The following is a 17,106-nucleotide window of genomic DNA, read 5'->3' on the forward strand; positions in this document are numbered from 1 at the left end:
TGATATAGTGGCTTATCGCATCTTCAACTCTTCAAAACGTTTCACAGAATACACTGTAAAGTGTATATTTTGTTGGCGAAACTGCATTGTAGAGTTGGATAGTTTATGCCAGGTACAAAAACTTACATTGATATAGCACCCTTGAAGCAAAGGAGAGTCCTGAGCACTTAGTTTGAATAGTTGTTTTTCTATGTAGATTCTTTATGGATGGGTCATATTTTACCTTTGTGACCACTGTATTCACATGCAAAAGGTCTGTCAATTGGATAGCCAACACCAGGTACGAGAGACAAGTTCTTTGACAGAGGGTGAATTAGTTTACATTAGCAATGTATAGCTGCCCCCAGTGCTTCTTCTACAGTCCACCAATGCCATGGGAAGATGGAGGTTTCCTAAAAGCTAGGCTTTATAATATAATGGAGCACCGCCAAATGTTAAATAAACCTCGAGGTAAAAGCAAAATACCAGTGATTCTTGGACTCTGGCTTACATACAGGCAAAAGTAGGAATGTGAATGTGGGGAGGGGAAAAGGAATGAAAATTCTCTTTGCTGTTTATTGTAGTAGCTGTGACTATAACTGGATTTGTCACATTTATAAGAGCACTACTGTTAGCAGCAAGAGGAATTTCTTACCATCATGTTTAAGACAGAATTTGTGAAGAAACAGCAGGTAGTGCATCAATGATCATTACACAGCAATAATAATAATCCTTGAATTTGATATAGCACTTTTCACGTTTTCTAGACGTCTCAAAGCGGTTCATAAGATATACTGTAAAGTGAAATGATTGCATTTTTTGTGGGCGAAACGCGGCAGTCAATTGCACACAGCAGTGTCCCATAAACAATCATGGTTTGAAGTGACCAATTTATTATTGTTTTTTTCTTGAGGGACTATTATCAGGCGTGTGGAGTAAGGAAACTTGCCCAAGGTTTCACCCTGTTGGGAACCCAGGTCTCTCCCTTGCGAGGCGAGTGCTCTAACCACTGAGCTACAGGACTCCACTGTTCATACAGTACCATTCATCTTATTATCTGCTCACTTGAAATATAAACTTTTGCTTCCTTATCCATTAAGCATCATTATCACAATATCATAAGTAATCCACAGCATAACACTATTCCCATTCTTACCATACAATCCAATGGGACCGCAATATTCTATGGTGTCAGCTGCTCTGTAGCCTCAAGTCTTCATTTAACATATAATTTTATGTTTAAATGCCTCAATTGCAAAGGTCAACTCATTCTGGAGTCTTTCTGTACACTACAAAATTTGCTGGATTGAAGTTATTTTGGATTAGTGCTGAGGAAGATCAGATTGGTTTTGAATTGAGTTCATTATCCTGTGCTTAAAAAGCCAAAACGATTCTGCAATTGGAACTGACATTAAATGGGGATTTATTCTAATACTGTTAAATAAAATAGGATGCTTAGTGCAGCTAAAATGATTTAATTTGATGCTGAATCATGTGCAAATGGACACCCTCCTAGTTAATAAGAGGTTTCTTTATGGAGACATTTGTAATATATAATTGGGGCTTCAGTCATCAGTTTGCTTAATAAAAATGACAAATGGGCTCATATTGGGACCACTGTTGTTTTTGATCTATATAAATGACCCGGACTTGGAAATTGTACTCCCTATACCAAGTTTGCAGATGATACTAAGTTAGGAAAAGTAGTAAATAGTAGCATAGCAGCAGACGGCAAATGGACATAGACACACTGGTAAAATGGGCAAACACGTGGCAGATGACGTTTAATGTGGAGAAATACAAAGTGATGCATTTTGGGAGGAAGAACGAGGAGAGGCCATATAAGCTGATGGTTGAATCTTAAAGGGGATGAAGGAACAGAGAGACCTGAGGGTTCATATAAGTACATTTTTGAAGGTGGTAGGACAGGGAGATAAAGTTGTTAAAAAGGCATACGGGATACTAGGCTTTATAAATAGGGGCATAGAATACAAAAGTCAGGAAGTTATGATGAACCTTTATAAAACACTGGCTAGGTCTCAGCGAGAGACTGTGTTCAGTTTTGGGCACCACACTTCAGGAAGGATATCGAGGCATTGGAGAGGGTGCAAAGGAGATTTACCAGAATGGTACCAGGAATGAGGGCCTTCAGTTATCAGGAGAGGCGAGAGAAGCCGGGATTATTCTCCTTGGAGAAGAGAGGTTTAAGAGGAGACTTAATAGAAGTTTTCAAAATTATGAGGGGATTCGAAAGGGTGAAGGAGAAACTACTTCCACTGGCGGGTGGGTCAGTAACCCGAGGGCACCGATTTAAGACAGTTGTTAAACTGAGGGGAGGTGAGGAGAAATTTTTTCTCACAGCAAGTTGTTCGGAATCTGTAATACATTGCCTGAAAGGGTGGTGGAAGCCGATTCAATAACAGCTTTTAAGAGAAGTAGATAATTATTTGGGGAGGACAAGTTTGCAGGGCTATGGGGAGAGTGCGGGGAGTGGGATTGAATAGCTCTTTTCAAAGAGCCAACACAGACATAATGGGCCGAGTGACCTTCTTCTGTGCTGTATAATTCTATGATTGGTTGAGACGCATTTGAGAAATTTAATACGGGTTCAATGTTTCATTATTATTGTACAATAAAATTATATGCAAAGAGCATTTTAATGTCAAATAAAAATATAGAAAATCAAACAAGAATAGGCAAGTTAACCTCCTACACAACCTTTGTGTGAAATGTAGATTTGTTTACCTCTCCTTGGTGTGGACTGAAGAGTGCCTGAGGACATCCTTCTTGTACACACTTGTATAGTCACATTCCTCACATTTGTATGGCTTTGTTCCAACATGATTAAACATGTGCTCCTGTTAACCAGATGAGAAATTAGATTATCATGAAAGACAAAAAATGCACTAAATGAAAACTTTCCCATCAATTTATTCTTAAAACAAAATCAACTAAAATTTTGCTTCAACTCTCAAACTGCAAATGTACAAAAATACATTTTCCAAGTGTCCTCACAAAACAGAAAGGTAACAGTGAAAGAGGTGGAACTAATATGTTTGATGGGAAGGGTTTAATGTGTGGCATCGCAACCTTAATGCAACCAATTTTAATAATAATTTCTGTAATCAAGATCTCATCAATTTGTGGACTTGAGGCTAGCCTAGATTCTTAAAACTTTGATTAAAATGAAGTTTAAATTAAGATTAATAATAATCCTTGCATTTGATATAGCGCTCATCACATCTTCAAGACTTCTCAAAGTGCCTTTAATTAAAATTAAATTGTTTGATTTCTATATTTTTATTTGACATTAAAATTAAAAAACGGCAGCCAATTGCACACATCAGTTTCCCACAAACAGTCGTGGATTGAGTGGCCAAATTATTATTGCTTGTTTTTCTTGAGGGATAATTATCAGATTATTATAATACAGGGTGATTTATCCATTAACCTGGGTGACACCTTGTAAATATAAATAAGAAGTTCTTCTGCAGAATGTGATGCAGATCCAGGAAATTAGGTAAAATTGCAGTGAATTTAAATTTGAGACTTGGTTTTGGGTGATCAGAGACTGTCAGGAGATGATTTCCCAAATAGAAATATTTTTAATACTGAAAATTAGACTTGGCTCAGATAACTCAACAAACAGAGCTTTGAACACAGTACTGCTTTAGTTACACATGTGCATAGCTCTTCTCATGCTTGTTGAATGCAATTTTGCAGAATATTAAGGACTAATTAAATTTCCCACTACTAATCATTCTGCTGCTGAAAGTGAGAATCCATCACTAGAGCAGGACAATTTTGGTACTGAAGACTATGGTTAAAGGAAATGTAACAAAGAATGATTGATACTTTAGCTACCTTGGAAAGGAGATTTAAAAAAACTTGTTGCTCCCCTTTTAAAGTTCTATCTCCTATTATATTTATCATTTGTCATTAATAGAAAGTTGAGATAACATTCTCTCAAATCAGTTTCAAACTCCACAATCATCCACTACCTTGAGCGAAGACCAACGCTTGCTTCTATAGCTGCACTGCAGGCATTTGAAGCGTTCTGGATCATTCCCTTCATGCGAATCGACATGGAACCTCAAATCTTCTTGGGTCAAGAAACGGGAGCCGCAGATGCGGCAGTGGTGTGGTCTCATCAAAGGCTTGCTCGACCGGTAGTAGCTGTACCTTTTAACACACAAATAAATTTGCAAAGTTGAATCTACAGACTTTGGACAATCAAAATTCTGGATTTGTTGGGAGTACAATATAATTCGACAAACTGAATTTGAAACCTGAACTTGAAATTTAATACTCCCTATCCAAATTGACAAGATGCACTCACACAGGTACAATGTGGCAACATGGGCATGTCACACACTCACACAATAATATGCATTTTATATAGAGCCACTCACGCAGGTTAGCGTCTCAGAGCTGAGAGCACACAATGCAGTATAGCAGGTTACACTTGCGAGGCCTCACGAATACCACTGTATTGCTTGAGTGGTCATAAAACATGGGTCTTAAATTATTTTACCTTCGTCCCAAATATCCTCTATATTTCCTTCTGCCGAACCGTTTGGGTGGGCGACCTCGTCTTCTTAAGGACTTAAAAGAAGACTCTCCAGTGTTAGACGAAGGGTCTTTGTTCTCAGAATCTGACTGGCTGATCCCAGACTCTGCTACTATCTCACTGGCTCCTGCTGGGTCCACAATCTCCTGGGCAGTCGAACTGGCTGCCTCACAACTCTGTAGTTCTGTTGAATTACACTGAGAGGTGACCAGTGCTTCCACTTCTGCTCCTGTTTCCCCAGAAATAAAAACAAATATTTTTAATATTTTAAATAATTTTTACCAGTTATGGCCTAACAGCGCTTCCTACAATTTAAACTAGAACTTCACTTTGTTTATCTAAATTTGCTTCAGTCCACACATGTAAGAAGCTAAGCAACTGCTGCAGAATTAAGTATCTTTTCTTTCTGAAGATCAAGTAAACAGCAAACAACAACAACATTACATTTGTAAAATGCCTTTCACGTCGGGAGGACGTCCCAAGGCACTGGACAGTTATGACCTGAGCTGGGGTTCGGGGAAGGTGGAAGCCGGGGGTTAGATTGAAAGCACGGTCGAAGATGAGGGTCTTGAGATGGTCTTGAAGGTGGCAAGGGAGGGGGGAGAGGCAGAGGGACTGCAGGATGGAGTTCCAGAGGGCAGGGGCAGAGTGGCGGAAGGCCCGCCCGGCAATAGTGGGGAGGGCGAGGCGGGGATATGAAACCAGCTGGAGCCCGCTGAGTGGAGGGAGTGAACAGGATGGTAGGGGCTAGGAGGTCACAGAGGTAGGGGGCAGCGAGACTGTGGAGGGCTTTGAAGGTGAGGACCAGGATCTTGAACTGTATCCTCTATGTGATGGGAAGCCAGTGGAGTTGGGCAAGGATGGAGGTGATAGGGTCACGGAGCTTAATGCGGGAGAAGACACGGGCTGCAGAGTTCCGGATGATCTGCAGCCTGTGGAGGGAGGAGTTGGGGAGGCCGACAAGCAATGAGTTTGCATAGTCGAGCGTCGATGTAATGAAAGCATGTATAAGGGTTTCGGCGGCCTGCGGTGAGTAGTGGCGGAGCTGGGCAACATTGGGGAGGTGGGGGAAGGAAGAGCGGGTCATGGCACAGATGTGGGGTAGAAAGAATAGTTGAGGGTCAAACTGACTGGCTTAGCAAGGTATGCAAGGCAAACCTTGTTAATTTCCCCACTCTCCATTTCCCTGCACGAGTTACGAAGCAGATAGAAGCCACAGATTCTAGTGTTGATATTAGAATTGTTTACGGAACTGGTTTAATCAATGTTGCTCTGATGCGGTCAGATGAAAAGCAGTGAAATCACTCGGCAAATCTATCCTACATTGGAAGTCTAGATCTCGGAGGGAAGAATGGGGTCTGAACCCCTGAAAGATCAAAAGACCCACCAACATTTTATCATGAACTAATTTTTGACTACGTTTTGCACAACAGCGGCAAATCAGAACCTGTACATAAACCGCTGTTCATCACCTTCAGTCCCAGAGATCTCTGCCCGCGTGACCTTGCGAGGTCGTCCGGGACGTCTCCGAGGCCTATCGCTGGTCGAGGTTGTGACGTTGCGGTGGTAATTGGGCTGTCTGCCACGTGTCTCATCCTCTGCTGGGTTGTAATCACTGTCAGCTGATGACAGGATAAGAAAAAGATTATATCCTTGGTATGAAAACTTGATACGATGGGTAACAATTTCTATTTTATCAGTTAGGTACTTAACAAATAGTTAAAGCCATGAAAATACAATACAAGATGACATTTGTAAAGCACCTTTCATGTTTGGAGGACGTCCAAAGCTGCTGAACAGTCAGGGATTAGGACGGGGGGGGGGGGGGCGAGGGGTTAGGATCAGGGAGGGTGGAAGGCAGAGAGAGCTATGTATATTATATTATATTATACATACTTTGCCATAAAATAACCATATGTTATGGCAAAGTATATAACATGTAAAGACTATTTCCCCAGTATGTACATGGTAGCCTTTTTGCACGGTCCATATTTAGATGACCAAAGTTGAATACTTTACAGCTTGGTTGTACTGAAACATGGTGGTTAGATTGAGCTCAGCTCTACCTAGATGTCTGTGGTAGAACTTTTACTGCCATCTGTTTCAGTTGCTGAAAAACAGCTTTTTTTGTATTGCACATGAAGTGTCTGGTCATCAATGTTATGTATGTACCCCATGTGCAGTACATTTCCTAACTGGCAGCTACTGAAAGAAAGGCAGTGGGATAGGAAAAAAAGCATAGGAAGCAATATTTTATCCTGTTCCAATACAAATGCATTTCTTATCTAAGAGCTAAGCTAAAAAGCAATGTGAAACGGGCTGCGCAAGCATGGAACACAACACGTCTGATTTATTTACCCGCAATGTTACTTGCATGTCAAGCGGAATGAAAATGATTTGTAAATGAAAATGCCTGGGTTGTAACAATGAGCTATGATGGTACAATGGAGAACAGTATAAACCCAGTACAGAAATACATTACCCTCACGGTCATCAATGGCTCCAGCATCCACAATGTCATCATCTTCTTCCTCTTGTTCCAGCTCCTCAGTTTTGTTTTCCTCTGGCCTTGGAGATGTGTTCTGCTTTCTTGGCCGCCCTCTACCTCGCTTTTTGCATAGAAAACCTCCTAGGAAATAAAACTTACAAGTCAAATGGACGTTTTATTTCAATCTATGAGTTTCATAACTCGGGCCTTTTTCTGCAGAAGGCAATAAAAGTAGGATAATAATAATCCTTGCATTTGATATAGCGCCTTATCACTTCATTGAGAAGTCTCAAAGCACTTCACAGAATATATTGTGAAGCAGACGAGTTGCATTTTTTGGGCGAAACACAGCTGACAAAGTCACCATTGTACAGCAATATCCCACAAACAGTTGTGAATTTTTTTTGAGGGATTATTACCCCCAGAAAGCGATCCACCAATCGACTAACAACCGGATGATAGTGAAGGTATTTGAAGAAGTTCTGCTTTACCCTGGGGAGTCCTGGATTATCATTGTTGTATATTATACAAACACATTCCATTTTATACTTTTGCTAGTAGGAAGTAAACCTTTTTAAAAATAAAAACACATGGTACTGGCAGACATTGGGAGAGTGCACCTCCCAATCCTTGTGAGCATGTAATAGCTCATGGAGAATCGATAAAGTGGTCCCCAAAAAAAGGGGGAGATATTGTTCCGTAAAACTGTGTTGGATTAACAAATTTTCTTGATGACAGATTACAGCAACAGGGTAGGAGCACACAAGTGTGCGCTGAAACTTGGATGGAACCTTACCATTAGTTAGATGCCGATCTTTCATGTGATTGATCAGGTTGTCCTTGGAAATGCTCTTGTACGGACACATTTTACACTTGAACTGCTGAACCACCACTACCTCCATCATGTCTTCCAGATTAGCCAGGTCATGCTGCTCAAGGTGTTCTGCACAGGTAGATGTGGGTCCTTCTGCCAGCCCCTCTGCTGACATGTTGGAAAGCCTGGAGTTCGACATCTGTGAGTCAGACATCTGAGAGTCAATGGGGCCATCTAGAGAGGATATAAGAATGAAAATAAAGGATAGTTGACTGCTAAACATGGTTCAAATAGTCAAGACAACTCTTATAGGTTCCAAGGTCATGATTCGCACAACTTTAAACGGAGTTTTACAAACGTGAAACCACAAGCAAACAACAAAATAGCAATTATATACAGGAACATGGGTAGCTGGTACCAAGTAGTGAGCTGGAAAAGAATCAACTTGTCATCATAAATTGCAGCAATGAAAACCCAGGCAATGATCTCATGTAACACAAAATTTCATATCAGCAAATCAGGGAGAGCTAAAGGTTTGCAAGTTACACAGTACTAATTACTATATACTTCACATTTATTTATTATCTAAAGCTCTTTAGGCAAGGTAGAAGATATAATCCTCCTACTCCAATAGTTCAAATTTTCAGGGGATTTTAGAACAATAACAATCCTAGCATTTGATATGACGCCTAATCATGTCGTTCAAAGCAATACTGTGATTTTACTGTGAAGACTTTTTTTTGGTCAGCTGAGTGACACATGTGGAAACCATCATAGTGCTTAAGAACAACCAAACCAGACAGAGAGTTCTGCGCATAATACCTACTAATGGAGATTCCTGTGCCTGGGATAGAATGCATGCTCTCTCCCCGAGGGACACATGCTGCTTACCAATTCCAGAAAGTATTACACACAGGTTGGCAAGACCCAAGGTTTGGAGACCCTTAAGTGTGCGTTGAGGTCCAGCTGGAGTTCAATCAGCTAAAACCACCTTGAAAGCACTGTGCGGGGACCTTCCCACTGCTTGTCCAGCTAGGATCACTTTACCCATTAGAGCTTTGACTTGCAGGGTTAACAGGAGGCGAGTGGGAAGAATCCCTACCATCCACTTCTAGTCTGCCCCTCCAAATTCTACTGATGAGCCAAGCTGCCTGGTCTGTCATCACCAGGCGTACTGCGGACCCAGTTCAGCTTCAAAGAAACTCCATTTGCCTTCCCCCACTCCCAACCCTCAGCCCCCTGGAAAATAGTCACCAGTTAATAAATTCGACAAGCCCTCATGAGGTGGGTGGCAGGTACAAAGAATTCCCTGTGAAATGTAGCAACTGTATATTTTTAGGCAAACTGAAAAAATAACTTGCGCAGTTACTTTCTCACCATCATCCGGGCCTGGTAGGACATGATACTGAGTGGTTTCAGCTCCTTCATCCCCGGCACTGGTCACAGCGATGCAACCTGAATAAGTTGGAAAACATTCTCATCAGGAACAAAACGGAGCAGGAAACTGCTTTATAAAACACCATTTTTGCTTTTTCATCACATTTGAGAAATTGTAAAACTTGACATTATGCAATGTTGATATCCCAAGTAATAATATCATTTAAAATTATAATAAACACAAGAAATTTTCAGAAGTCTGATTGGCACCATTCTGCCTTCATTGAATTGACAGTTATCTCCTTGCACGCTCCTGGGCACATTAACATGGCAAAAGGTCTTGTACAACTTTACTGCACTTTTAAACCGCAGTATGCATTGAAAACTATTTCCCTAACTATAACCTTTTCTGTAAGTTCAAAGAATATACTGCAACTTTTAAGTTCTACATTCAATTATTGGGATAATCTTATTCACATAAACAATAAAAATCCCCCATTTTCTTTCAATATTTATTGTTAGTTCCCATGCAGCAACTAAGGTTAGAAGGAGCTGATTAAGCAATGGACCAATTTTTTCTATCCCTAGTGAATATTTCATTCCACTCTTATGGCATTTCCTTAAAAATGAAACAAACTTTGGTGTAAACAGTACATCGTTAATGAAGTATTAAATGTTGTTAACGGGGACCGCTAAAACAAAATTCTCACTAGGATATAGATATACAGTAAGATTTCCTGTATAAGTAATCCCCATTAGCTGTAACTCTGCTGTGAAACCTAGGTTGAAGACTCACTTTGCAAGATGTCAGGTCCAATCGTAGACTCTATAATTTTGTCAATAGCTGATCCGAGGTCTGAAGAGGTGGACGCAGTTGAGTCTGACACTATCATGGTTCCGTCTGACACTACGCTGGAGTGGACCAGCACCTGAGCAGATTCGGACACTATGATGGACTGTGTGACAGTCGAAACACTGGAAACAATGGTAGACTGAGCAACTGAAGAAGAGTCTGGAAGATTGGCTATGGTAATGACATCAGTGCTCGAGCTGGTCTCAGGAACCAACTCCTGGAAGAGAAGAGAAATAAAGAAAATGACATTTAGAAACAGGAGTAGGCTATTCAGACCCTCGAGCATGTTATATAAGATCATAGTTGATCTGTACCTTAACTCCAAATTACTCACCCTTACCCCATATCCCTTGATAGCCTTATCTAACAAATATCTATCCACCTAAGTCTTGAAAATTCGAAGCAATAACAGACTTATCATGGATAATGTTAGGAACTAATTCCCAGAATTTAAAATCAGCCTGGAATACTCAGTGATTGATAATTAGAACTAGTGCATTTTGATAAACTATTTTCCCACTCCATTACAACATCTCTCAAAGGCATCTTTCAAACTGGGCAGATGGGACAGTTGTGTAGAAAGAAAACATTTTGCTTCCTGTAATATTAACAGGTCTATATGGACCCGTTAATGGAGTCCTGTAGTTTAGTGGTTAGAGCACTTGACTCGCAAGCGAGAGACTTAGGTTCGATTGCCAGCAGGGCAAAACGTTGGGCAAGTTTCCTTACTCCACATGCCTGTTTACCTAGCAGTAAGTAGGTTCTTACTCGATTGGCGGATCGCTTTTACGGGGGTAATAATTCCTTTTAAAAAATTCATAATTTGTTCACTTAATCCACGACTATTTGTGGGACAATTGGTTGCCGCCTTTCACCCACAAAATATACACTTTACAGTATAATCGGTGAACTCTTTGAGATATACCATAGACTCTTCGCAGCTCTGGCCGACACCAGAGTCAACTCCCGAACTGTTATCGGGCTGGGACACCATGCCTGGGGTTGTTACTGTGTCGCTGCTGTCCGCTGATACTGCTTCCGAAGTCTCCACCACCATTCCGCTCTCAGAGGGTACCTCCTGACCCAGGGGAGCAGCATCACTGCTGCTCTGTACTGCGTTCTCCTCCAGATCCATTGCACCTCCTGGTGGGAACAGTCTGCTATACAAATCTCTGCAAAAAAACACAAGGGCTCAAGGAATCATCTAATCAGATAACATTGCAACTTCAACAAAGACCACATAGGTTGGACTTTATTTGTCGTTATATACTTCAAGAGGCCATTAGATGTTCAGCAGTCATTACATTCAGGTTTTACTTCCAGCAATGCAATCACAGCCTCCAAAAATCTATGAATGTATTAGGTATTTATGTGACAGTTATAACATTTCATTTGGTTTACTGCTACTGCCAGTAGATAATTTCAGTACAGTAAACAATGTGCTGGTGGCGTTTCTTCCAGATCAAGACTGATCTTTATGTATACTATAGTGCCAGGTGAAGATTGCACATTGAATGTGATGCAACTCGGACATGATCAGGAAAAAGTAGAGAACTTTCAGCAGTAACTAAATTTTGAATCGTGCTTGGCTGAAAGTAAGATTTATTTTTTTAAAAAAGGTGCTAAAATGTCCCTTTTACTATGCTATCAGCTAGGCAGTAGAAAAGTTAAATAACATGCTGAAAGGAGAAACCTCTTCTTAGAACCCAAATAACCATTCTAGAGATATGTAGGATAGCTGTGTACTGTAAAAATGTTTCATAGAAGAATACTAAATTTAGCCTAAAGTTCAGGACACAAAAGAAGGCTGGAACTTCACAATTCTGGAACTTCAGTATTTTACATATCCTAACATTCAAACTCCAACATGGGAGAAGGCCTGTGTTTTTGATGGAGATGGCATCAGAAGAATTCATATTGTAGTGTATTTTCTACTAAAACCAGGAAAAAAAGCATGCTTTTTTTGTTTACTACAAATTGTCACATTACCATTTCCAAGAGTTGTCAGGCTCTTTTATTTAATATAAAAAAGTCTTAGTATCTATTCTACACGTAGGAATATGATAGACCAGTGTAGTCCAACCTTTTGGCTGCTGAGGGTTGCATGTCCCTATTGCAGCGAGACTCACCCTGAGCTGGACTCTGCAGAATGTATGCTTGTGACCACCTTCACTCTGCTGACAATCCCTGCAAACTGGAACACTGGGCTCTCCTTCCATCCATCAATTGCATCCTTCTAATTGTCTGGGAAATGTTTTGAATAGTTTTCTTTTGGAAATAAAATGGTTCAATTGTCTGTACAGTATTTAATAAACAACGTGCAATTATATAGCATCCTTTACACCAGTAGCGTGAGTGCTTAATAGTAGCAGAGCTTGATGCTGAGCCAGGGAGAAGGTGACCATACGAACAGTCAGAGGAAGGTTTTCATGTGTGATCCAAAGTTGGGCAAGGTACAGAGATTGAGGCAGAAAGTTCTAGAGTCTCAGGGCACACTGGCTGAAAACAGTCACTGAGGGTAAAGCAGAGGAGATGAGGAAGCCGGAGCCAGCTGAGCAAAGCGCGGCGGGTAAGGGGACTGGGACGTAACCAGGTCAGAGAGGTAAGGGTTGTACCAGGTCATGAAGTGATTTCTATGTGAGTGAGGATCTTGAAACTTTTCGTTCCCTCATCTCTAAACCCCAGCATTCAAATTTACCATTTCATTTAATAATTGAATAAGTTCAAATAAAGCTTGAAAAACGCAAGCTTTCCACAAAATGACTAACCATGATTTAAATTCTGCACATTAACAGGCATTCTACATTGCCGCAATTTTTTTTTAAAAAAATCAGGATTTCCTGTCGTAAGCAATGCAACATTTTCAGTAACCAGTAATCCAAGCTGGAAATGATCATCTCAGTCAGAAACAATTGTGCCAGATGGAAATACTGTATTCCATTTCAAAACATCAGAGCAATGTCTTTTGCATTATGTAAATGCCACAAGGAGCAAGATGTTTCCTTAACATATTTTTAAAAAAAAGTGAAATGGTAACATAGCAAAGAAACACACAAAATCTAATTTATTTCATGAAAAACAGAGACTTTTACTGAAAACAGCAATAAAATTACATTTGTATAGCGTCTTTCACATCGCAGGATGTCCCAAGGTGCTGGACAATCAGTGTTTCGGATCCGAGCTGGGGTTTGGCATCGGGGAGGGTGATTGAAGTCACGGCCAAAGGAGGGTCTTGAGATGGGTCTTGAAGAAGGCAAGGGAGGGAGTTTGGCGAAGGGACTACAGGATGGAGTTCCAAAGGGTGGGGGCGGAGTGGCTGAAGCCTCGCACCAACAGTGGGGTGGGCAAGGTGGGCGAGATGAAGCAGGCCAGAGCCCATTGAGCAGGGGGAGAGGCAGGTTGGTAGGGTGTTAAGAGGCCACAGACATAGCGGGGGAGCAAGGCTATGGAGGGTTTTGAAGGCGAGGACCAAGATCTTGAACCATATCCTTTGCGAGTTGGGAAGCCAGTGGAATCGGGTGAAGATGATGGTGATAGGGTCACCGAGCCTGGTGCGGGAAAGGACACGGGCTACCGAGTTCTGGATGATTTGCAGCCTATGGAGGGAAGAACTGGGGAGGCCAAAAAGCAGGGAGTTTGCGTAGTCAAGTTAGCTCTCATCCAGGACTTGATGTCTGATAGACATTCTGTCAGGACAGCAGTGATCCTGGAGTCAAGAGTGGAGGCAAAGAGAGTTGGGTGTCATCTGCATACACGTAGAAGTTAACTCCATGTCTGCGGATGATGGGAGCAAGAGGAAACAAAAAGATATTGAAGAAGAGACCAAGGATAGAGCCAGAAGAATGCCGCACGAGACCGTGCTAGAGGAGAAACTGTTTGTGGAGATGAAGTGGAGACGGTGTGAGAGATACAACCTGAACCATTCAAGGACAGAACCGTGAAGGTTGAGGTGTGAGGAAAGGCAGTGGAGGAGGATAGCGTGGTCAACGGTACTGAAGGCAGCGGAGAGGTCAAGGAGGACGTGGAGGCAGAGGGAGTCCTAGTCACAGCTTGGCATCTGTGGCCCCACCATTGGCGGGAGAGCCTTCAGCCACTCTGTCCCTAACCTCTGGAATTCCATCCCCCAGTCACTCTGTCTCGCCCCCTCCTTAGCCTCCTTCAAGTCCCGCCTCAAGACCCTCCTCTTCGACCATGCCATCAGCCACCCCCCTTCCCTTCCTGACCCCAGCCTGGGCCTGAAATGCTATACTCTGTCCAGTGCCTTGGGACGTCCTCCCGACGTGAAAGGCGCTAGACAAATGTAATCTTGCTGTTGTTATCATCAATTTGACCAAAGCTGTTTCTGTGCTGTGGGCAGCACGAAAACACGATTGGAGGGGTTCATGAAGAGAATGGCGGGAGAGGAAGGAGCGAAGTAACAACTCATTCCAGGACCTTGGAAAGGAAAATAGGATGGTAGTTTGAAAGCCGGGATGGGTCCAGGAAGGTTTTTTTTATAAAAAGGATAGGAGTGATAATGGCTGTTTTTAAAAGGGTGGGAATGGTGCCAGTGGACAGGGAGAGGTTTCTGATGTCTGTGAGTAGTGGGGCAAGGAGGTAAACTCCTATTACAACAGTTTGCATTTTGCATTGCATGTGAAGAAGTATCTGAGTTTAGATTAAATAGACAAATACAAATGAAGGAGTGTTCCAGTTTGCAAGGATTGTCAGCACAGTGAAGGTGGTCACAAGCATACATGTCAATAGTGCACTGTATCACTGTATTCAACTATGGTCCATGTAGAACAAAAGATGTAGATCCTGTTAAAGTGGTAAACACTGGAGCTGGACAGTTAAGTATAAGAATCCTTGCATTTGATACAGCAGCTTACCACATCATTGAGACACTTCACAGGATTTTGCAGACAATGCAGCAACCAATTTGCAAACAGCAATTTACAAACAACTATAAAGTGACTGGTTTTATCTGGGGTTTAAAGATCACATGGCATTATTCGATAAGGGTATTCTCTCTAATAACTGGGAGAAACACATTTCTCTTATCCTGGTCCTCACCTACAAAGCCCTCCATGGCCTCGCCCCACCCTACCTCTGCGACCTCCTAACCCCCTAGCAACCCACCCGCTCAGCCGGCTCTGGCCTGCTCCACGTCCCCCGACCCACCCGTCCCACCATTGGCGGGAGAGCCTTAAGCCGCTCTGCCCCCAACCTCTGGGATTCCAACCCCCAATCACTCCACCTTGACCCCTCCTTAGCCTCCTTCAAGTCCCTGCCTCAAGACCCTCCTCTTCAACCATGCCATTAGTCACCCCCCTTCCCCCCCCCCCCCGACCCCAGCTCAGGTCTGAAATATTGTACACTGTCCAGCGCCTTGGGACGTCCTCCCGACGTGAAAGGCGCTGTACGAATATAACCTTGATATTGTTATCAAATAGTGATCTTCAGTGTTCACTTAAACAGGCAGACCCAGTTGAAAATCTCATTCGGGGGACCAGCACTACACTGGATGTATAAACCCAAAATCCCAATCCACATAAATTCCGACTCAGGAGGTGCGATCAACTGAGCCCAAGTGATTCAGAAATAATCTACAATAAGATGAGAAACTGATGCGTTTGCTGACCATCCACAAGTAAAAATGCTCAACACTTTTGAGAGCATGTCCTTTCCTTCGTACGTATTGCACATCGCAGCATCTCCCGCGAACCTGCAAGGCATTGCACTAACATACACACACAGTACGAGCGAGACAAGCTACAGCAATACGAATCTTGTCAGGTAATGCTGTTGATGGCAAACTGTGCAACTTCAGCACTACCAACACAATGTCTCGCCCATCCTCACCAACACTCCCGAAACGGGTCAACAGACTGCGTCCCTCACAGGGAGACAACGCACACTCCAGTGCACACAGGGAAACTTTTACGTGCAGGTAACAGTTGTGTGGCCCCCCCCCCACACCCAGCGCCCCCCACCCCAGTGCTCCCCCACCCAACATCCCCCACCCCCAGTGCCCCCCCACCCAACATCCCCCACCCCCAGCCAACAGCGACCCCCCCCACCCACAGCCAACAGCGCCCCCTCAACATCCCCCTCCCCCAGCCAACAGCCCTCCCCCACCCAACGGTGCCCCCCAACATCCCCCACCCAACGGCACCCCTTTCCACACACCCCACCCAACTGCGTCTCTCTCGCTCCCCCCCCCCACAGTCCGTCTCTCTCGCCCCCCCCACACAGTCCGTCTCTCTCTCGCCCCCCCCCACAGTCCGTCTCTCTCTCTCTCTTGCCCCCCCCCCCACACAGTCCGTGTCGGTCTCTCTCTCTCATGTGCCTTCCCCGGGTCTCCGGCTGTGGTGCCCCGCGCGGTGCCTGCGCCCCCGGCGGCGGCGTGTGACTTGCGCTCAGGCAGTTGGCGGAGCTACTAATGGGGGGTGGGGGGGGATGGGGGGGGGTGGACTGAGGCCCCGCTCCGTCCGTCAGGCCGCCTCGGCCTCGCCTCCCGCGCTCCTCCACAACCCGCGCCGCCCAAGCGCCTCGGATTCCTTACCTCCCACTCGGCCGGCTCAGAGGGGCAAAAACCCCGGTCACCCGGGCCACGCGGCCCCGCGCGGGTCAGAGACAAACCTACACAAATAACACGGCAATCTTGACAGACGCCATCTCGCCTCCCAGGACGCCTCACCGCCCGGGCCTCCTTTTGTACCCATCAGCGCTAGGACCGGCTCGCCGACCTGTCGCGGGGGGTGGCGGGTTTGAGTGAACCGACTGGGGGACGGAGGCCTCCCGGTGCCCCCTCCACCCACCCACCGAGACTTTGCAGCGCGCCCGTTCGGAAGGGCGCCCGCGGCGGCGGCGCTGAACGGAGGCGGACGGCGGCACTGCTTTTTCTCCGCGCGGACGCGGACAGCTCCGGGGAGTGCGTGCGGAGTGACGCGTCACCTTCCATCATCATCACCGCCGACGCCCCTCCCCTCCACCCGGGTTACGTCCTCCTTGCGTCTGACTTCGGGCCGACGTTCGCGGGC

At 44.1% G+C, this 17,106-nt stretch overlaps 1 protein-coding gene across 6 annotated transcripts in view; it reads right to left on the reverse strand.

Moving 5' to 3' along the window:
* Positions 1-16,780, reverse strand: part of znf335 (zinc finger protein 335) — a 36,157-nt gene extending 19,377 nt beyond the window's left edge. Inside the window, exons 1-11 of one of the 6 annotated variants that reach the window (XM_042341794.1) lie at positions 16,629-16,780; positions 12,211-12,325; positions 11,007-11,253; positions 10,025-10,298; positions 9,229-9,306; positions 7,834-8,085; positions 7,032-7,178; positions 6,022-6,171; positions 4,514-4,778; positions 3,981-4,161; positions 2,725-2,837 (exon numbers count right to left, since the gene is read on the reverse strand). In XM_042341794.1, coding sequence (XP_042197728.1) covers positions 2,725-2,837; positions 3,981-4,161; positions 4,514-4,778; positions 6,022-6,171; positions 7,032-7,178; positions 7,834-8,085; positions 9,229-9,306; positions 10,025-10,298; positions 11,007-11,216 — 1,670 coding nt within the window. In that variant the 5' untranslated portion in view covers positions 11,217-11,253; positions 12,211-12,325; positions 16,629-16,780. Of the gene's footprint in view, positions 1-2,724; positions 2,838-3,980; positions 4,162-4,513; positions 4,779-6,021; positions 6,172-7,031; positions 7,179-7,833; positions 8,086-9,228; positions 9,307-10,024; positions 10,299-11,006; positions 11,254-12,210; positions 12,822-13,194; positions 13,224-15,704; positions 16,049-16,628 lie in introns of those variants that run through there. The other 5 variants (XM_042341793.1, XM_007912334.2, XM_042341792.1 and 2 more) reach the window with 5 other exon arrangements.
* Between the last annotated feature and the right edge of the window lie 326 nt (positions 16,781-17,106).

This window comes from Callorhinchus milii, unplaced genomic scaffold, assembly GCF_018977255.1.
Source record: "Callorhinchus milii isolate IMCB2004 unplaced genomic scaffold, IMCB_Cmil_1.0 Scaffold18, whole genome shotgun sequence".
In the NCBI taxonomy this organism is placed as follows: domain Eukaryota; kingdom Metazoa; phylum Chordata; class Chondrichthyes; order Chimaeriformes; family Callorhinchidae; genus Callorhinchus; species Callorhinchus milii.